The sequence below is a fragment of the Trichosurus vulpecula genome, chromosome 2, assembly GCF_011100635.1.
Source record: "Trichosurus vulpecula isolate mTriVul1 chromosome 2, mTriVul1.pri, whole genome shotgun sequence".
NCBI lineage: Eukaryota > Metazoa > Chordata > Mammalia > Diprotodontia > Phalangeridae > Trichosurus > Trichosurus vulpecula.
The window spans coordinates 348,309,596-348,332,258 of NC_050574.1; the positions used below are offsets into that span (position 1 = coordinate 348,309,596).

General features: G+C 40.5%; 1 protein-coding gene across 1 annotated transcript in view; it reads right to left on the minus strand.

Annotated features, from left to right (window-relative positions):
- Positions 1 to 16,339: 16,339 nt before the first annotated feature.
- The window catches only part of TMPRSS7 (transmembrane serine protease 7), an 84,384-nt gene continuing 78,060 nt past the window's right edge, over positions 16,340 to 22,663 (minus strand). Inside the window, exons 17-18 of the mRNA XM_036745362.1 lie at positions 18,043 to 18,179; positions 16,340 to 16,580 (exon numbers count right to left, since the gene is read on the minus strand). Coding sequence (XP_036601257.1) covers positions 16,410 to 16,580; positions 18,043 to 18,179 — 308 coding nt within the window. The 3' untranslated portion in view covers positions 16,340 to 16,409. The remainder of the gene's footprint in view (positions 16,581 to 18,042; positions 18,180 to 22,663) is intronic.

A 22,663-nucleotide genomic window follows, 5' to 3' on the forward strand; every position in this document is an offset into this window, starting at 1 on the left:
GGCCGGAGGTCCGGCACTCACCTGTGCAGCTTCCCTCCCTCCCCGCCCACCAAGAGTGACGTGATGCGGGCCGGGTGTGAGCTAGGCTGGGAAGGGCGGGTCATACAGACGAAACCCGGGGCCAAAAGAAGGGCAAAGTCTCTGTCTTGGGAACTTTTGCTGTGCCCATCCTGGCGAAGGGAGAGCTTGAAGATATCGCCTCCTCCCGAGGGCTGTTTTTCTGGTTTGCTCAATGTGCAGCTGGCAGTATGTAACCCTGGACAGTCATATTACCCGCCCGAACAGGCGGAGGGAAAGGCCTGGCGGTGCAGAAAGAACCAGAAAAACTGCCCTGGGCAGAAGGAATCTGAATACTTGCCTTCCTAAGGTGGGTCATCGTCTTCTGAAACTATGGACTTTGGCTTCGTTTTGTCCTGTTGACAGTCTTCCAATGAAGCAGATAATTAACAAGCACTTATTAAGCACTAGGTGTTAGAGATACAAAGATAAAAATTCTCGATTAGGTTTATCAGGCTTAACAGCAAATGCACATGTAAGCCTACAAGGGACAGTAGCTAGATCAGTGATTTAACTGGCACAGGGAACTTCTATTTGACGAAAATCTTGGAACAGATGCAGGTTAGCATCTTCTCAGCAGCTTACAGATTTTAGAGAGTTACTAGGGCCCCGAGCATTTAAGTGACTTGCAGTCACACAACCAATTTGTATCAAGTGGTTCTTGAACTCAGGACTTTCTGAGGCTGAGGTTTATGCTTTCTATTCACGAAGCCACATTGCCTTTGAGAAGCATATATAAATTAAATAAAAGTTAGGTTTTGAGGAGATGGCACTAATAGCAGCTGGGATAATTGGGAAGCTAGCATTTGAGTTGGTCTTTAAAAGAAAGGAAGGATTCTGAAGAGGCAGAAATGAGAAGGGAAAGACTTCCAGGTGTGGGGAGGCAGTCTGTCTGTGCAAAGACAGAGAAATAGCATTGTGGTGTATAAGGAACTGCTAATAGGTTAATTTGATCCCACAGTCTGTAAACGGGAATGAATAAAGGATAATGAAGCTGGAGAGGTCTGTTGAGGCAGATTATGAAAGGCTTTAAACACCAAAAAGAGGAGTAGAGATAGTAGAGATTCACTGGAGTCTGTTAAGCAAGAATGACATAGTGCAAGCTATGCATTAGGAAAATCACTTTGACAGCCGTATGTAGGATAAATTAGAACGGTGAAGAGTTTGAGGCAAGAACAGCAATTAGGAGACTATTGAAATAGTGTACGTCAGCTATTATGAGGACCTGAACTAGAGAGACTGTGTTATGGGTGGAGAGAAGGGGACCAGTGTGAGAGTTGTTATGTAGAAATGACTTGGGTATGTGGGACAAGGGAGATCCAGGAATCAAGTATGACTCCAAGGGGTTCAGCCTGGATGACCCTTGATGGTATGCATATGCGGCAACCCTGACACATATAGTAATGTTCAAAAGAGGATTGAGTTTGGGGGAGAAGGTAATGAGTTCTGTTTTGGACGTGTTTCATCTGATTTTCTTTAGTTGAGCAGGGCAGACAGTTTGAAATGTCCAGTAGGTAGTTTGTGACACAGAAATGGACTTTAAGAGACATTAGGACTAAATACATATAGAACTAGTCATCTACATGAAAGTAATTATTGTACCATGGGAGCTGATGGGGCCACAGAGAGAGAGTGCTGTGCTTACATGCAGAGAAAAAAGGGCCCAGGACAGAGCCTTGGGGTACACCCCTAGTTCGATGTGCAGCTCAAATTCTACTTTAGATGGTATTCACAGCAAGTAGGTAGGGCAGCCTGGCACTGATACTGCCCTGCCTTGCTTTCTACCCACTCAGTACTTCTGCTCCAGACAGGAATGCTTTTATCTCCAGCTGTGGGGTAAGGTCCACCTATATTCTGACATCACTTCTGTCCCAGGTCAGGCCGCATAGCTGGCTGATAAAGCCACAGTAATATGAAATTTCAATCTCCTTGCCAGTGCCTTAGACTCAGTTCCCAAATCTTGACTCTTCCTTACCTTTGTTTTAGGTCACTGGGAAAGGAATTTTTTTTTCCTTTTTTTTCTCCAAATTTCCTGAAGTTTCAGGTATCAGTAGGTTAAACAACACTCAGACAAGTGAGTCTGAATCTGTAAGAGCAGTCTGACCTCTGAAATACTGCTTAACTTTAGTCAGACCGTTTGTATCCTTTCACTGAGGATGGAAGTTTAATGCCACAGATGTGGCTCCCATAAAGAAAAAAGGGGAGGGGGTTTGGAAAAATGAGAAAAGGATGAGTCTCTTCTAGCTAGGATGTGATGCCATGGGTCTGCTACAGGCCTAGAGGTTTCCTGATGCTACCACCTCTCCCAACTTGGATTCTTTGATTCTCAACTTTGCCTGCAACCTTTCCCTTCTCACTCATTAAAGATGCCTAATCATTCCTTAATGCTTTGGTATCATTGTATGTCAGGATAGCCAGGAGTCTAGTTTCCTCTTTCACCCTCAGTTTTGATCACTGTGAGCCTATTTAAAGTCCTTTCCTTGCTCTGGCTCCCTGATAAATAACCTTCTCTTTCTGACTGCCATATATATTTTCTCCCAGGGCTTCAAACCATCTGGCACCTGACCAGCTTTGAACTCCACACAAATAACTCTAATTGGATATAACAAACACCCACAGTGGAAGATGCTTTTAAAAATAGTATGGTTAGAGCCAGTTGTCATATGAGGAAGTTCCATGTATAAAAAAACCATAATCAGAGATTGAGAATTTATAATACTTAAGATACAGAATAGCACTTCTGGATACCAGCTTTACAAACAGATTTTTGCCTCAATAATAAATGACTCCATAATGTTCTTCATTAATGCTCAGATTTATATAATGGCTTAAGTTGGGATTAACAGAACAATTTAAAATGAGCATGGCATAGTAACAAAAGGGTCAGGAGATCTGGCTTTTCCCTTTGCCACTTCCAACCCATCATGTGACCTTGGACAATTGACTCTGAGTCCTTCTCTGAGCTTCCCTTTCCTCATCAGAAGAATGAGGAGTTGGATCATATGACTCAAGATCCTGAGGGTACCACCCTTTGAAAGTCTCTCTGGACTCTCTCATTTGCCATATTCTACTTTTCTAGGTATATTCTTCGGGACCATTTCTTACTTATCTTTGTATCTGACCTAGCACCCAGCATAAAACACTTGTTGTTGTTCAGTCTTGTCGGACTCTTCATGACCCCATTTGGGATTTTCTTGACAAAGATACTGGAGTGGTTTGCCAATCCTTCTCCAGCTCATTGGACAGATGAGGAAACCAAGGAAAACAGTATTAAGTGATTTGCCCAGGGTCACATAGCATGTCTGTGTCCGAGGGCAGGTTTGAACTCAGGTTTTCCTGACTCCAGGACACTCTATCCACTGTACCACCTAGTTACCCCACACTCTGCATAGTAGGTATTTAATAAATATCTGCTGAATGAACAAATGGATGAATCTTGTTGCTGTCCAAGCCCCATCATTGATACTATACTGAAGCTAGTGCCTAAAGAAAGACTCAGTTAAGAACACCAGAACATCTTTCCTGGGGACCCCTGACCAAGATAGTCATCTTAAGAATTGAGTTACAGACCTGTAATTTAGAGAAAGAAGCCTTGTTCCTGACCTGATTTCATCTATGGTAGTTCCTTACCTAAACCTAGTAACCCAGTCCCAGCAATATTGCCCTGGACAATAAGACTTGCCGCATTTGGGTACCTTTTCCCTTAGATGTATGCCAAATCTGTTCCCTTTGAGTCACGGAGACTTTGTGGAAACCCCCCAAAATCCCCCAACTCTTTCCATGCAACCCCCACTTCATGTTACATGAGCTCCATAAACCAGATCCACAAATGCTTCCAGAGTTCTGTAAACAAGGCCCTTCTGTCTTCTTCTCTGAGCTCTGTAAACCAGGCCCTAAAATGTCCTCACAACTCTATAAATACAGTCCAACATATCAGATTTACATCTCTTTGTTTTGATCACTGGTGCTGATACTAAATGGAGCTGGTCTATAAACCTGGATTCCTAATCTCTTTCTTGTTCCTAATCACTATTGTTTATTTGGTTTTCCCATCTTTTCTTGCCTTGTCCCCAGTAAGTAAATCCCTATCCAGCTGCCATTCACAAACTCAGTGTGATTGGGGCAGGGGAGGAGGAGAATCTAACTCCAAGAAAAAGATCCAGAGTGAATTAGAAGGAAGCATTCTGCACTAGCATAAAGAAGCACCAGTGTTGGAGCAGGAAGGCAAATTATTTACTAATGTCAGTGACAATCTAATCTAATCCTGCCTTTTCTCCACATTAGTAAAGGATTATTTGCTAACATCAGTGAATACTTAGTCCATCTCTGGTTTTTCTCCATTCTAGAATTGAATGCTTCTTGTAAAAATTGTATATACATATATATATATATATATGTTATATATATATATATATATATGTAGAGAGAGAGAGATACATATATGTTTATTTTTATCTATTTTTATCTATGAATTTATCTATTATCCATCCATCCATTATTCCTTTATTTATTTGTTTGTTTATTTATAAAAACTGAGTCTCTTAATTTGGCCCAGGCTGGAAATTCAAAGGCTATTTGCAGACTCTATATTACTCTGGTTGGCATGGAAGTTTGACCTCTCCATATCCAACGTGGGATTAATCTTTCTTAGATAACCTTGTGGAATCATGTTCCAGAGGGCTCATTGTATTAATGCCAAATTGAGCTCAGACACCTGATTATCTCAGTCCTCTGCTGCTTGGAAGTCCAAAGCTCAAGAGATCCCCAGGCTCAGCCTTCTCGACTTCAGTGATTTCAAGGGCATGCCACCACACCTGGCTTAGAATGTTTGTTTAAGTCATACCTGAACATATTTTCTCTAAAATCTTGTCCTACATGGAGCCTTTAAAAATCTTGAGTGTTGTTATGCATATCTTTTTTTTCCAAAAGAATAATCAGAAACCTTTGTTAAAACAGCCAAACAAACAGAAGTGCACGTCAATTGTATCTACAGCGGAATCCTGGTTCTGTGGAAACCAAGGCTAAACCACTCACCTGGTAACAACTTCCTCTAATTACAAAGCAATTACTTAGAAACAAGTGGCCTTTGGAATGTTGACCTTCCAAATCTCAATACAAGAGAAAAACAGAGAAGCAGTGAATGGACAAATAAGCAGTAAGGGATCCTCAGGTCCCCTGATAGGTATGTGCCTAGAACAAAACCAATAGTTTGCTCTAATTTGGTCACATTTCTATCTGGAGAAACACAGAATCAGAGAAATGGCTGTCAGATGATAAGGCAGTGTTAACTGACCAGCACATCAGTACAGTTATCCTTTACACATTGCAGGTGTTAGGGGTACAGCACTCCTGCAATCTGGAAAATCCATGTAAAATATTTTGGCCCTCTCTTTATACCAGAAAAGAAGTCTGATTTTTTTTCTTTCTCTTTTATAGGGTATTTTATTACAGTACTTTATTGTAAAATTTGGATTAAGTATTTGGCCATAGGCTATATGTAGATCAATATTAAGTAAAAACACTGTATGAAAAAGAAATTTTAAAAATACAAAATAAATATGAACATTTAAAAAAACAAAACAAATTTGAGAATAGTACTGAACATACTGCATGTGTAACAAAAGATGCTTTACAAACATAACCTTTGAAATTCCCTACTGATATTTACCAGCCACCTTCAGTATATTGCTATGGTCTAACTTGAAATGAAGGAGTCGAATGCTGGTTGACGTTGGTGATGACAAATGCTCATGACTATGTATGTGCAGGTATCAGACATACAATTCTTTCCATACAGTTAAGACACGCACATATACATACATAACACCCCTCTAACTTATTTGTTATGCTGTACACTGTATATAGCACCTTATTATATATTATCACTAACCTATTATTAATATTGTCACTAAATTAATATTAATTTATTAACCGTACAGCATTCTTGTCATGGAGGTGGATCATCACAGAGCTCTTCATTATCATCATCTTCCATGTCCTGAAAAGAAGGAGAATGGGCAGGGGTGGTAGGGGTTGATGGAGTGGCTAGAGTGACACCAGAGGTGGAAGGGATGAGTTCCAAAGGGTTACTGGGTTTTTAACTTTGGGAAATACTGTATATCAGGACTGTCTTTATTATGAACCCTACGACACTGGCACAAAAGACCAGGGTTACTCTATCCCTTGCATCTTTAAAACCTGGGGTTTGCTTCTCTTCTTGGTTGATGTATATACTCTGAGGCATTTCGCCACCCCAATTATAGGGCAGTTTCTTTAGCACTGGATATCTATTCCAGTTTGTAGTCTTTCTCTTCAATTCGTTTGTTCAGGGTTTCAGGAAACTCCTTAACTGACTCTCGATAGGCTGCCTCTCCCATTACTTTCACATTGTGTAGGCTAAACCATTTAAAAAAAAAAATTTCAAACCAGCCTTTGCTGTCCTGAAAATCTGCAGGGATAGTCCCATCACCTTCATTTTCCTTTAGGAAATCATGGAAGATCTTAGGTTTTTCTTGTATAATACCAGTCAATCACAATGCCTTATTTATAACAATCCTGCACCCAAAAGAATATTGCACTTTCCACACGAGAGACATGTGGATCTCTTGATTTATTGCAGACATTGGTGGAGCTGCAGTGCAGATTTCCTTCTCTTTTTTTCTTGATATGCCTTATGGTTGACTCGTTAGCACCTTAATGGTGGTAACCACAGCAGTTATTTTGCCTGAATGAAGCACATCAAACAATTCTACTTTTTCCTTCAAGTTCATCACTTTCCTCTGTTTCTTGGTAGCACTTTCCAAAGCATTAGGAACACTACACTTGGGACCCATGAGTTTTAAAGAGTTTATGTTGTTTAAATGACACAAGATACAAGAAATTCAAGATGCAAAGATCATTGCGAGATCACCACAAGATGTCACATGATAGACTCCTGTAAACATGCTTGGCAGCCCTAAACCAGTGCACAGAACCACAGTTCCTTTACTACAAATTTGATTTTCAGGAAAACAATGCATTTATTCATTTATGTTATGATATTATGTTCATTTATGTTATTAAACAGTAAAATACATACTGTACAGGTAATGTTATTCATAACAATACATACATTTTATGCATTTATGAGTTACTAAACGTTTTAAGATATTTCTACATTTGTAGCTTTTGTGCGTCATCTTCTGGCTTTCATATTCTTTTCACAAACTTTAACTTACTACTCACCATGTTAGGCCTAGGCATCATAGGAATGTATCCAGTCTGCTCCAGCCTTGCCTTTCACTTAGTCCACAAGTTGGTGAGGTAGAATATTTCTAGACAATCCAGACCATATGTAACAACAATGCTGCCTGCCGCTACTGTGGTTGCATAAGACCACCAGCACCAGCACACAGGAAGGCTGCTAGCACAGGTCCTTTGATCCACTTTTTGAAGGAAAATAACTTTAAGGGGTTAACAATCTTACTTTAATTAAACATACAAATACCATTCACTTAGTTTGGGGGGGAAAAGCCAGTACCCTGAACTTCAGAGCAAATACAAACAGAAATTACAAGTAGAGACAATATAAACAGATCAACATTTCTGTCTAACCAAATCACGATACATAGTTACCAGAGGAGCACCAACATCTAGGTTTTCAAAGTGCAGCACCACCCCCCCATCCCCCCACTGCTTCAATGGCTAACCCAGAGTCTTGTCATCAACACTCTTTCAATGAATGTGCCCCCAAAGGCAAAATGCCAACCTCAGAGGTTTCATACCTTGTTCAGGGTCCTGAGGGCTCAGAGTCTACGTAGCAGAAAGGTGTGGGCCTGGGGCCTCACACCTAGTTAGTAAAAGGGTATGGGCCTGCCTCTAATCAGGCCTCTCTTTGTTGGCCCACCTGAGGCCTCTTCAACGGGCCAGAAAGGTCTTTCACTTACTGATTGGCCTTATACCATATAAAGATTTTCTTTGACTTTTCTGGATTGTTGTTCCAACAATCTAATTATTCCACATGTATATATGTGTGTGTAGATAAGTATGGAAATAGTCTTAAGATGGCAAATGGACAAGTTAAATTAAGACTCCCATGCTCAATGAATGAACCTTGGACCATATCTACACATTATAGGCAAAAATGAACGAGAGTCATTGATCTGTGTCAGACCAGTTTTTCAAGGTTTGTCTATATAGTGAAATTTTTTATCTACGTACTGGAAATATTGGTTTTCCCATTTGTGGAGTAAGTGGCTCATTTGCCTGACTGATTCATGCTATGATGCAGTCACTTTCACAGATACATCGAGTTTATCATTATTGCTCTTCAACAGTGGGAAGCATATAATATAGCAGATACTTACTAAGTATGTATTAAATGATAAGGAAACCGAGCCCCAAAGAGGTCAACTGACTTGCCTAAAGTTGTAAAGTGAGTTTACTAGAAGAGCAAAGACTAGAATCCAGCTGTCCTGACTCCCAGTTCCATGGTATTTCAGCTCACAACCCACACCAGAAACCATGCACCAGAGGCATTTTTACCCTCAGGCCCCAGCTCACCTGTTTGGTGACTGCCTCTCACAGAACATTATTTCAGACTAGCCCCAGCCATACTTCACTTCCTCTTCTCCAACCACCTTCTCTACAATCTCCTTTACCATGCCAAGGCTCTTCCTCTAGCCCTGGAATTCACCCATTGAAAGTATCATCCACCCCTCTGGCCTTTCTCTCTTATTGGATGGTTCCACCCAGAACCTTTATTTAAGGAGGGCTCTCAGGACAACTGTTTCTTCATTTCTCACCAAATTCTCAAGGGTGGCCCTTTGTTTGAAAGGATTTGTTCTGTAAAATCTGGACTCAGTCAAAAGGCCGCACTCAAGGATCTAGAAGGCCACATGTAGCCTCAAGGCAGCAGGTTCCCCACCCCTGCTCTAGACATTCCCTACCACACTCCCTTTACCTGGTACCTTTGTCTCTCCCACTACTCCAACCCCTTTGCAGCTTCCTTCTTCATACTTCATACTGTCCTCCCCCATTAGAATGCCAAGCCCTTTGAAAGTAAGGATTGTCTTTCTACTTATATTCATATTACCAGTACTTAGCACATGGCTGGAATGTACTAAGAGCTTGGCACAAAGCCTGGAACATAGTAAGCACTTAATAAATGCTTGTTAACTAACTGATGTCCTGACCAACTGTTGCCCCTTACCCTCTCACCTATTCACTCACTCTCTAGTTCAGAAACCATAAACCATGATCAGATAAACTATATCATTGTTCCTAAAGGGGATGTGCAACCATTTTGACTAGATCTACTATAAACTTATGGTACCTAACATCAATTGGGCCCTCTCTGCTGTGAGGCAATACTTCTATACCTCCTTACTGAACTCATTATCTCACTCACTATAGCAGAACTTTTAAACCTTTTCATTCCTCCTCAAACTTTCCATGACTTTTCTTCTCACTGAATACTTTGCTTCATATTTTGCTGAAAGAATTAAGGTTTTTCACCAAGAACTCCTTCTTCCTCATCTTCCTCCTCATCTCATCACACAGATGCTTTCTACTATTACCTCCTTCTTCACCCTTGTCTCACATGAAGAGGTAGCCTTACTCCTTTCCAAGGCAAACTCCTTTACCTGAACAAGGGATCTCATTCTATCCCATCTCTTCCAACAAATTGCCTTCTCTCTCACCTCCACCCCACCCTATTATTTATCTCCAATCTATCACTGTCTATTAGCTGTTTTACAATGCTTACACATATGCCAATATGTCTCTCATCCTCCAAAAACCTTCATTTGATCTTTCCATCCCCACTAGATATCATGCCAGCTCTCTCCCTCCTTTTGTGGCTAAACTCTTTGGAAAGGCTTTCCATAATAGGTGCTTTTACTTCATCTCCTCTCACCCTTTCCCTAAATCTATACAATTTGGCTTCTGACCTCATCATTCAACAAAACAGGACAGAGGGAACAAAACATGTATAAGGGGCTACACAGCACAACACTAAGCCTGAGGGAAAGAATTCAGCATCCAACTGAGGCTAATTATGCCCCAACAAAAGTTACTTGGGGCAGAAGAATGGGTTGGTGAACAATGAATTACCCAGTCTGGGTGAAGGTGGAGACACTCTGAGATCCAGTCCCAAGGGAAAATATTCTGAGAGAGGAAGGAGTCAGAATGTGAATGGTAGGGCGGGGAGAGACTAGAGTTTCTAAAGATCTCGAGTGGAAGAAAAATCAAAGAGCTTGAGCATAAGTAGATGATAAATAACACTAAAATAAATAAAGATAAGATAAATAAATACTAAGAGCAGAAAAAAAATGTGACCTCCATATCTAGTAAACAAGCAAAACAAAGGAAAATGAATCAACATTTGATGAGACAGAGCACCCTGTGGAATATGAGGAGAACATGGAACCACAACCCACTGTTTCTGAGTGGTCTAAAAGAGGTGAGAATTATTAGAGCAGAATTTGTGGCTTTTGTAGTAGAAATAATGGCAGAATAATAAACTTGAATTCGTAATGACATCACACTGAAGAAACAAAAAAGAGAACAACTGATTGAGAATGTACATACACAGAAGTGTAGGATAATCTAGGAGAAGAAAAGCAAAAAAAAAAATAACATTAAAAGAAAAGATACTTTCTATTCAAGCAAAACATATTGTTCTTGAAGAAATGATGTATAAACACAATTTAAAGATTTTTGGTCTCCCAGAAGAATACGATAAGTCCAAAAGCCTGAATAACAGATTTCTAGAAACAATAAAAGAAGACTGCCCAGAACTTGTGAACACAGAAATGGAAATATCAATTGAAAGAATACATAGATTGCCTCCAGAAAAAAACCCAAAGCTGCAAGCTCCAAGACACATGGTGGTTAAATTGAACAATTCAATTTAGAAACAACAAATTCCACAAGGGAGCAGAAGAAAGACCTTCAAATACAAAGGAAAGGAAATTAGGATGGCACAAAAATTATTTTGCATCTAACAGAAAACACAGGAGGGAATGGAGTAATATGTTCCAAAGAACAGTGGAATAGGGTATAGGCCAGGGGTGGGGAACCTGTTGACTGGAGGCCATATGTGGCCTTCTAGATCCTTGGGTGCGACCTTTTGACTGAGTCCAAGTTTTAAAGAACAAATTCTTTTATTAAGGGGATTTGTTTTGTGAAGTTTGGATTCCGTCAAAAGACCACACTTGAGGACCTAGAGGCCCACATGTGTCCTTGAGGTCGCAGCTTCCCCACCCCTGGTATAGGCCATTGTGAATTACCCTAGAAATCTGAGTTTAACCATAAATGAAAAAAGATGGAAATTCAGTAATATAGAGAAATTGAAAATATTCTTAGTAAGAAATCTAGGCCTGAAGAGATTGTTTGTTTTTTGAACATCTCAGACAACAGAAATTCAGGAGAGATAAATGAATGCAGCAGCCAAGGGCAACAGCAGCAACAGAGTGACAGCAGAAAGGTCAGTAAGAGACTTCTTTCTAAGTGTATATACAAAGAGAGAGGGTGAAGGCCGAAGTCAGGTGGAGGTAATATGAAGAGGTGGGCCTAGGGCGTCATAGAAAGAATGTCACAACACTTCTCCTATAGGTGAATCAATGTCTTTTGTCTACATTACAAAACAGAAGGGTGCATGGAAGGGGGGAAGAGAGGAAGGCGACGGAGGAGAGTCTGTGATGTGCCTAGGTCAAATTGAGGGTTAGCAGTGAGGAGAGTGCGATTCCTTTGGACTTTTGGGAAGAGAACCTATAGATAAGAGAGGTGGGAGAGAAATTGGAAAGGAGGAAGCCTTGTTTGGATGGTGAAAGGGAGCTCCGCTGTTGAATGCTCCTGTGGGTGAAGAGGGATGTTCTGGGAAGGGAGATGGGATCCACGTACTGGGTATTGTCTGTTGGGATTTGGCCCTCGAATAGACCATTTGACCTGCTTCCAGAGGCAGGGAGTTAGAACTCCTGGGGGCAACTGGAGCCTGGGAGAATGGGAGGAGAAGGTCCAAATAAAAAATTTTGAGGAAAATAGGGAAGAATTTACCAAGGGAAAAATATAGGTCAGAGGAAGGCTGCATAACCAGGGGTGTGGGGTGGAGAGGTCCTGCCATGGAACAGTGGCCTCTCTGTCACCTGTAGGAACTGATATTTTTCTGGGAGTGAGGCACAATGAAAAAGAGAAATTCATGGGACAAGCTCTACACGGTCTGAGAAAGAACTGCATAAAATTTACTATGTATCAAATAATGGATACTTCAGAAGTTTTTACTTCATAAAGAATGTACAGAATATAGGCGGATTAGATAAATATGAGGTCGTGAACCAGAGAAGGGGAGTCCAGAGTAGACAGACAGATGATGGAAAAGGAAGAGAGTAAAGAAGAGAAATCCTTGCTGGAAAGATGTGAAAAAAAGAAATTTTAAAAATTAATGAACAGGACTAATTGAAGGAGAGGAGGAGAAGGGGACACCTACCTGACTGAGAGGAAGAAAAGAGGGGGAAAATTAGATAATCAGATAAAATCAGGAAAGACATAGGAGCTAATAATTAAAACTCCAAAGAGGAAGGATAACAAATGGGCAGGGAGAATTGAGGGTAAGGGAAAGAGAGCCAGTGGGAATAGGGACACATTAAAAAAAAAGACTAAAGTGTATTAACTGAACAGATATAGTATTGTATTTCCAGCAAATGGAAGGAAAATTACAATTGAAAAAGTATTCAAACAAATGGAGGAAAATATAAACCTAACTCTCAAAACTTTAAATGTTATTTGATTAAATTAGATTAAATAATCTTATAAAATGAAAAAAAGAGTGATAGATAGGATAAGAAAACAAAATCCTAAAATCCATTGCTTGCCAAAAAATAAAATAAAATTTGAAAAACAAAGACACATAAAAATAAAACCGAAGGGATAGAAAAATGTTTACTATGCATCAAGTAAATCCAAACAAAGTAGGAGCTGAAATCATACTATGTGAAAAGTTAAATATAAACATTCAAAAAATAAAAAGGTACAAACAAGGAAACTACATTATGCTGAAAGGAACCATAGACAGCAAACCAATATCAGTTATATGTATATGCTTTAGATGCCTTAGCATCCAAATTTAAAAAGGAATTACTAACTTGCTACAGGAAGACATAGACAGTAACAAAACAGTAATGAAGACGTCAATATTCCTCTCTCGGTTTTGGCTAAATCAAACAGAAAGATAAACAATATAGAAAACGTGACATTAAACAAATTGCTGGAGAAACTAGAGCTAAAAGTCTTAAGGTATGTTTGAAATAAGATAGCAAAAAAAAATACATATTTCTCAGCACCACATGGAGCTTACAAACAAATGCAAAAAAGTAGAAATGGTTAATACATCCCTTACAGACCATAACACAATAAAAACAGCCATTGGTTCAGGGACCACAAACAAAAGACACGAACTCAAATGAAACTTAACAGTGAAATCCTAAATAATGAATCAAAAAACAGACAAGGAAACAACTAATAATTATGTAAAATAAAATTATAATGTTGAAACAACATGCTAAAATTTCTGGGATGTAGCTAAAGCATTCCTCAGTGGCAAAACCATATGCCTACAAACACACATTAACAAAATAGAGAAGCAAGAATTAATGAACTGAATTTGCATTAAAAAATAAAAAGCCAATAAACAAACATAAAATCAGCACGAAAGAGGAGATTCTGAAAATTAGAAAAGAAATAAATTGGAAACAAAAAATTGAAATGATAAATAAAACTAATAGCTGGTTCTTTGAAAAGATTAATAAAATGAATATACCTTTAGCTAATCTAAAATAAGAGGGCAGCAAATCAGATCAATAAAATATGAAATGAGCAAGGTGAAATCTAAACAAAAAACAGAAGAAATAAAAAATAACCAAAATATACTATACATAATTACCTGCTAACAAAACTGAGAACAAAAAAACGATAGTGGAATACTTTCAAAAACTGAAAATACACAGTATCAGAAGACCAGATTTTTATTGTTCAGTCATTTCAGTCACTTCATGACCCCATTTGGGGTTTCCTTGGCAAAAATACTGTCATGGTTTGCCATTTCCTTCTCCAGTTCATTTTACAGATGAGGAAACTGAGTTAAACAGGGTTAAGTGGTTTGCACAGGGTCACACATCTGGTAAGTATCTGAGGTCAAATTTGAACTCAGGAAGAGGAGTCTTCCTGACTCCAATCCCAGCAGTCTATCCACTATGCTGCCTATCTGCCCTCTTCCAGTTCTCTGACTGTTAAATGATTCTTCCTATCTGCCTACAGACATGCACAGGCCTTCTCCCATCCTGATGATGATAATGATGATGATGATGACAATAATTAGCATTTCTATAGTACTTTGCTTCTAAAATGCTTCACGTATAATATCTCATTTAATCCTCACAACAACCCGAAGGGATAGGTGCTCTTATCATCCCTACTAAGATGCGGAAACGGAGGATGAAAGAGTTAAATGACTTGCCCAAAGCCAGTATGTGTCTCAGGCAGATTTGAATTTAGGTTTTCCTGACTCCTAAGTCCAGCGTTCTACCCATTGCACTCCCTGGCTGCCTAAAAAATGGAAAAAGTTCCTTTGACCCTGCCACCCTCAAGCTGTCATGGCAAATCTCTCTTCTCCATTTCACGAATGAACTTCTAGAGAGAATAATTTACACTTACTGTCTTTACTTCCTCGCTACTCACTTACTCCTCAAAACTCAACTCCTTACCATCTGGCTTCCGTCCACTCCCTCTCCCACAATGAAATAGCTCTCTTGAAGGTCCCTGGAAAGCTTATCATTAGCCCCAATAGCTCCTTTTCTGTTCTCATCATCCTTGATCCATGTAAAAGCATTTGACACAGTGAACCATGTCTCCTTTTTCCTGATACCCCTTCCTTCCTTGGTTCCTGACATTCTCTTGACTTTCCTCTTATCTTTGTGACCACTTTTCTGTCTCCTTTGGTAATTTCCCTTCACCCCTTTAGCGTGGATATGTTCAAGATTCTGTCCTTGGTCCTCTTCTCTTTCTGTCTCTCTTTATCTCTCTCTCTGTCTCTCTTTATCTCTCTCGGTCTCTGTCTGTCTCTTTGTTTCTGTCTCTCTTTCTCTGTGTCTCTGTCTCTCTCTGGCTCTGTTTCTCTGTGTGTGTATCTGTCTCTGTCTCTTCTTGTCTCTTTCTTGTTCTCTTTCTGTCTCTGTCTCTCTGTCTCTCTCTGTCTCTGTCTCTCTTTCTCTGGCTCTATTTCTCTGTGTGTCTCTGTCTTTCTGTGTCTTCTTTGACTTTATCTATCTCTGTCTCTCTGTTTTTCTCTCTGTGTCTCTCTGTGTGTCTTTTCTGTCTTTCTGTCTCTATCTTTCTCTGTTTTTGCCTCTATCTCTGTAGTAACTGTCTCTCTCTCTAGCTTTCTGTCTCTCCACACCCCTTCACACCTCCCCCACACCATCCCACATGTCTAATCAGTTATAAAGTTCTATTGATTCTACCTCAGTAATATCTTTCATGCCCTATAAAACTATGCATACCCTTTGACCTAGCAATACCACTACTAGGTCTGTACCACAAAGAGATCAAAGAAAAGGAAAAAAGGACTTATTTGTATAAAGATATTCATAGCAGCTCTTTTGTGGTGGCAAAGACTTGGAAATTGAGCAGATGCCCATCGGCTGGGGAATGGCTGAAAAACTTGTGGTATGTGATTGTGATGGAATACTGCTGTGCTATGAGAAATATTTCAAGGGGTGGCTAGGTGGTGCAGCTGATAGAGTGCCAGCCGTGGAAAGAGGAGGTCCTGAGTTCCAATTCATCCCTCTCCATCTTCATTTACTAGAGTCATTCCCTTCCTTCAAAACTCAGTTCAAGTAGCTCTTCTTCCATGAAGGCTTTCCTGGCCCCTCCAGGTGAAAGTGAAAAGTGACCTCTCCTTTCTCAAGTTTCTTATAGCACTTTGCCTAAACTTGGCACTAATCTCGAACTCTCGATTTTATGTCATAATTACTTGTGTAAACGTACACAAAGAGGTGATAGGTTCCTTGACAATAGGATCCGTGTCCTATTTATCATTTTAGCCCTGGTACCTGCCATAGTGCCTCAAACACAATGAGTACTAAATATATGTTTATTGAATGAATGAGTTAGTGAGTGAATGAATACTGACAGGAAAATTCTATCTGAACAAAACTGCGTATTATTCCACCCTCCATCTGTAACCCACCCAGCAATGTGCATGTGATCTATGACATTTCCTGAAGAAAAATGGACATCGCCGTTAGTAATTACTAAATCATTTTAATGGTATTCTCACATGGTGAACATTCAGAATTCCAGGGCAATCACAACCGGAGTTACAAAAGGGAAGGTACGTATCTGTGAATCCAGGGAACAAAATTTGACACCCTTGTGTAAACACCAGGAAAGTCTGCTCTTCCACATCCACGTCCCCAGCTAACAATGCCAGTCAAAATCCATTTTCCATCACTTTTTCTTTGACATGACAATGGTCCGCCCGAATCTCCCTATAATAAGATCATATCTATGTCAGTCACATTTGTCCGACAAGCAATTTAACTTGTTTTATTAATGTATTAAGAACATTTATTTCAAAAGTAATCTAGTTTAGGCATTAGTTTGTCCACATTCCTCGTGGCTAGTGAAGTTTCTTGATGTGCCACTGAGATATTGGGAAGGAAAATGAACCTTTAAATGTCAGCTCACCTTTGTTTGTAACATCGATGGTAGGCTTCCTTCAACTGAAGATATTTGATTTGAGGAGATTTGAGTTTCTACCTCCCCAGTATTAAGGCTCAGGTGGCTATGAATCTATGAGCTGCTTGCTCTCAGAGGGATCATGAAATAATGAACAGAGAACTGATCTCAAAGCTGGAGTGGCCTGGGGCAAGTCACTTAACCTTTTAGTGCTGGGGGCAGCTCCCTAAAATTACAAACTGTAGAGAAAATGCTGGCCTGCATTAGCAGGGGGGAAATTCCCTATACCAATGAAATCACAGATTCAATCCTTATTCTGGAATGTTTGTTCTAGTATTGTTTCTTCAAATCATAATTGCATTTGATTCTTTTTGCAACAATTGGATTATTGTAACTCTGTGGGATCCCAAGGTTGTGAAAACTCAGAAATCAGACCTGTCTCAATAGCATAAGGCAAATTTTCCTCTCATCACTCATGTACCTGATTTATGGTCACTGTGGATAGTGAGAAAAATAGGTTCAGATTAACGCAGGGATTTTCATCACACCAAACATACTTGCTTGATCTAGTCTGCTGCCTGAGCCAATATCACCTTAAAGTCAGAAGGTAGGAGAATTTTAGGACCTTGGAGAAAATCTAATTCTTTTACAAATGAAGAAACTAAGAATCAGAGTAGTTAAGTGACTTGCCCGAATTTCTACCAAAAGTAACCGGCAGAATCCAGATTTGAATCCAGGTCTTCTGATGCCATGTCCGTTCTCCCAGGGGTGGGGAACCTGCGGCCTCGGGGCCACATATGGCCTTTAGGCCCTCAAGTGTGGCTCTTTGACTGAATCCAAATTTTATTTGACAAATCTCCTTAATAAAAGGATTTGTTCTGTAAAACTTGGACTCAGTCAAGAGACCACATCCAAGTACCTAGAAGGCCACGTGTGGCCTTGAGGCTGTAGGTTCCCCACCTCTGTGACCTAGACTGAGACCCCTAGATCTAGGGTTGGCAGCCCTTTTCTTGCATGCCAATAGATTTTAAGGGTACGGCAACTGGGGTCGTGTAGAGAAATGAGTTAAGGCGCTGTGAAAAATTCCCCTTCTCTTCTGACAACTACCTGGTAGCCCTTCTCTTCTCTCCCTAGGTCTCCTTGGGATGAGCCTGCACTAGCCAGGGAGGTAATGCCCAGGTCACCTCACAGACTTCTAAAGGAGGTTAGAATATGCTAATAGGTATCAGAAAGTAGAGTGTACTCTGAGACAGAGGGTTATTGTTTACTTACTTTGCAAGCATCTCTCTTCCCAGACATCACACCTGCACAAAGCATCCGGGAAGTAACAATTCCATAGGTGGAAACACATATAGTTTGGTCTATAAGTTCGACTTCAGCTTGCTGCAGGATCGTGGAACCTTTACTATCTAGGAAGAAAAAAGTGGAAGGTAGAAGACAAGAATGAAATACACACACACACACACACACACACACACACACACACACACACACCCCTCTTTCTTCACTTTAGAATTGTTGGTCAGAATCACTTATTGACCTAAAAGTTAAGATGGCAGTTAAGTGGCTGGAGCACTAGACCTGGAGTCAGGAAGACCTGAGTTCAAATCCAGCCTCAGACACTTACTAGCTGTGTGACCCTGAGCAAGTCACTTAACCTCTGTTTGCTTTAATCTGCTGGAGAAGGAAATGGTAAATTATCTTTTCCACAAAAACTCAATGGACAGTATGGTCCACAGGGTCATGAACAATTGGACAGAAGAGCCCGTGAAGACAATGTAACCGTGGACTAGAGTTGGGAGCATTCAGGAGCTGGAGATGGAAGAGGGTTCAGGAGCAAGAATTTGAAGTCTCGTTTTTAAAATGATATATAAATACTGTTGGTGGTGGTGTTGTTGAGTCATTTCAGTCACACCCAACTCTTTGTGACCCCATTTGGAGATTTTTCGGCAAAGATGCTGGGTGGTTTGCCATTTTATTCTCCATCTCATTTTACAAATAAGAAAAACTGAGGCAGAGAGGGTGAAGTGACTTTCCCAGGGTCGCATAGTTAGTAAGTGTCTGAGGCTGGTCTTCCCAATTCCAGGCCTGGCACTCTATCCACTGTGCCACTTAGCTATCTTTGTCTCCATTTGGTGCCTGTGTTTAAAGAATATCAAACAGTGAGACACCAGAACAAGGTTCCAGGCCCACATGTCACAGGACATTCATCCTGAAGCCTTTGAAAATGACAGCAAAGGACACTGGTGGGCCTGGAAGATCAAAGGGAATGTGGCATGGTGCATTGAAAAGAATGCTGGCTTTGGAATCAGAGGACCTGTGTTCAAATCCTGTGTCTGTCACTTGCTGCCCAGGAACCTCTTTGGGCCTCAGGTTTCTCATACATAAGTGAAGCAAATGGGCTAGATTCCCTCTGAGATCCCTTCTGCTCTAATCTCGTGATCCTATAAGAGCTCTCCTCTAGGGTAACCTCGCTCAAAGTGAGAACCTGAAAAGACCGTAGCCTAAAAGGGCCAGGGTCTCCCGATGCATCCTGGGCCACCTCCAGTCGTCCTGGTGAATATCAGGCCACTGGACCCAGATGGCTCTGGAGGAGAAAGTGAGGCCGGTGACCTTGCACAGCCCTCCCTCACTCAAATCAAAGTCAACTGCACGTCATGTCATCGTTTCCCTGATGCCATGGTCCTCTTCGAAAACAAAAGACAAATACAACAATCCTCTAGAGCAGAGTGGAACCTAGAGTAACCTCTAAGCTCAGTGCTTGCAGTTCTCGTGCTCGGAAGCTCACGTTTGCACAGCACTTTAAAAGTTTGTAAGGTGCTTTTCAGATGTTGTTTCATTGGATCCTCAGGAAAACCCTGTACGTAGGTGCTATTGTCACACCCATTCTACAGGTGCAGAAATGGAGACTCCAAAAGGTAAAGTGACTTACCCAGGGTCACACAGCTAGTAAAATGTCAGAGGCTCGGGTCTTTCTGATTTCAATCCCGTCCCTCTGTTATACCACATACCCTTAAGAAGCTTACCTTCCAATGGTGGGAAATAAGAATGTACATTGCCTAGCAAACATAGCACCAGATTTAGGCAAAAGAGGTTATGCCCCACGGTGCTGAAATTGTGTGTGTGAGGGGCAAAGAGGAAGGGGAGAAGGGCACTACAGATTCATGGCAGATTGGTCCCAAAATAAGGAGCAGGCTGGGACAGGGATCATTAGAGAGGCTCTGCTCCTCTCTATCAGGTGCAATCATGGGGGGAGGGGAAACTTGGGACAGCCCAGAACTGAGTATCAGATGGAGGCATAGAAGCCCCTCCTTCCCAGCTGAAGGGACCTTTCAGAGACCTCTCCTCACGTAGTTGTTTTTTTACTCCAAATTGAGGATGTGAAACAGTGAGTAAGGATGGTAAGTACTATGGTCCCCTATTAAAAAAAGCCAGCACTCTGGAGTCAAAGGTTGTTCTTGTTGAGTATTGTAATCATGTCTGATTCTTCATGACCCTATTTGGGATTTTCTTGGCAAAGATACTGGAGTGGTTTGTCATTTCCTTCTCCAGCACATTTTACAGTTGAGGAAACTGAGGCAAACAATGACTTGCCAAGGGTCACACAACTAGTAAATGTCTGAAGCTAGATTTGAACTCAGGCCCTCCTAATTCCAGGGCCAGTCCTCTATCCACTGTGCCACCTCTCATTGTGTTTTGCTCAGGGAAAGGGGACATGACTAATATGTTCTATGTGTGGAATGAAAGTATAGGTCATGAGAACTGAAGAGATTGGTAAACAGGAGGCCAGATATTTGAAGGGACACCAATGGTCATACATTATCCGTATGCCCCCTCATACGTGGGCATTCTCTTAAATGATGTACACATAAATGTACACATTTATGCAAATGTGTATCCTAGCTTGATGGAACAAATGTTCTATTGAGATTATCTCCAATTTATCCTGTGTATATCTTATTTGTACATAGTTTTTTTTTCGTGTTGTTGCCTCCGTTAGACTGAGCTCCTTGAAAGCAGGTATTGTGCTTTGCTTTCCTTTGCATCCCTAGCATTTAGTACAGTGTAGGTGCTCGATGACTTGAAGAAAACAAAAAGCAAGAAGAACATAAAAAATTGGGAAGATCAGGGAAGTGACACAATTAAATGTGTCTTAAGAAATTATTTTAACAACCAAATTAATGATGGATTGGAGAGTAAAGAGACAAGAAACAGGCCCATCCATTAAGAGGCTCTTGCGACATTCTGGACAAGAAGACATAGAAGTAGAATGCCTGGAATGCTCTATCTCATCTGCTCCAACTATTGACCTGACCTAACATCTAACACCCCACCTTCTACAGGAAGCCTTCCCTAACCCCTCTTAATTCCAGCTCTTTGACTCTTTTAATTATTTCCTATTTATCCTGTACATAGCTTGTTTTGTATATATTAGCTTGCATGTTGTCTCCCCCTTCCCCATTAGATTGTAAGCATATTGAGGGCAGGGACTGTTTTTTATCTCCTTTGGTATTCCCAATGCTTAGCACAACTTAGTAGGAGCTTAATAAATGTTTACTGAATTTACTGAATGTGAGTAGAGAGGAGATGGACATTAGAGATAAGGACCCAGGAGTGATCAAACTTGATCATTGATTGGATATAGGGGTGTGAAGGAGAAGAGAAGAGTCAAGAATTTCCCTGAGGTTGTGAAACTGGCCAACTGGGAAGACAGTGGTGCCCTCAAAAGAAATAGAGAAGTTTGAAGAACAGGTTGGCTTAAGAAGGAAGGTAATCAGAGCCATTTTGGATATATTGATGTTGAGATGCTGGTCAATGGATGTTCAGCAAGTCGCTGACAACAAAGGATTGTAACTCAAGAGAGATTGGGACTGGTTATGAAATTTGGAAGTTTTCAGGATAAAGATGATAAATAAACCCAGGAACCTGATGACTTAAAATTAGAGAGAAAGAAGGTAGCCCAGGACAGAACCTTGCATAAAATTCAATATTAGGGGAGAGGGACAAAAGTAGTCAGATAGAAGGTAATGTGTTGTAATGGATGGCGTGCCAGTGCTGGAGTCGGGAAGACTGGTGTTCAAACCCACTGCACATAATTACTAGCTATATGATCCCTAAATAAATTACTTAATGTATTTTAGGCTGTTTTATCATCTGTAAGGTGAGTATGATAATACCTACAACACTTTTCAGGACTGTTGCGTGATATGAGATGAAATACTGCATGCTAAGTGCTTTGCCAGCCTTAATACTTTATATAAATAAATGTCAATTATTATAACTCTTAGGAGAAACCAGAGAAGGTAGTGCCCCAAAATCCAGGGAAGGAAAGACTATCCAAGAGAAGGGGTACACAACAGTATCAGAAGTTTCAGACTAAGAAAAAGCAATTGGATATAACAGGAGGTCATTGATCACTTTAGAGAGAGGAGTTTCAGCTGAGTTATAGGTTTCAAAAGCTAGATTGAAAGGGACTGAGAAGCGTTGGGAAGGGAAGGAAATGCACTCAAGGAGAACAGTTGACTTTCTAGGAGTTTGGCTGAGAGACAGAGTGGAATAAATATTCAGGAAAAGGTTTTGTGGTTGTTTTAGAATACAGGAGGGGGATGTGTTTACCGATATCACAAAAAGAAATAGTAAGAAGAGTGAAGGATAGAGAAACCAAATGATGAAAGGAGCAAAGTTCTTTGAAGTGATGGAATGTGGCAGATGCAAGTAGGGAAATTTGCTTTAGCAAAAGAGAAAAAACATATCTTCTAATGGCTGGAGCAAAAGGGAGAAGAAAGGAGAATTATTTTGTGAGTTTTGAGATATGGAATAGAGCATAAAGAGGGTTTCACAGCACATGGCTTCCATTTATTAAGTACCTACTATTAAGCTCCTACTAAGGCAC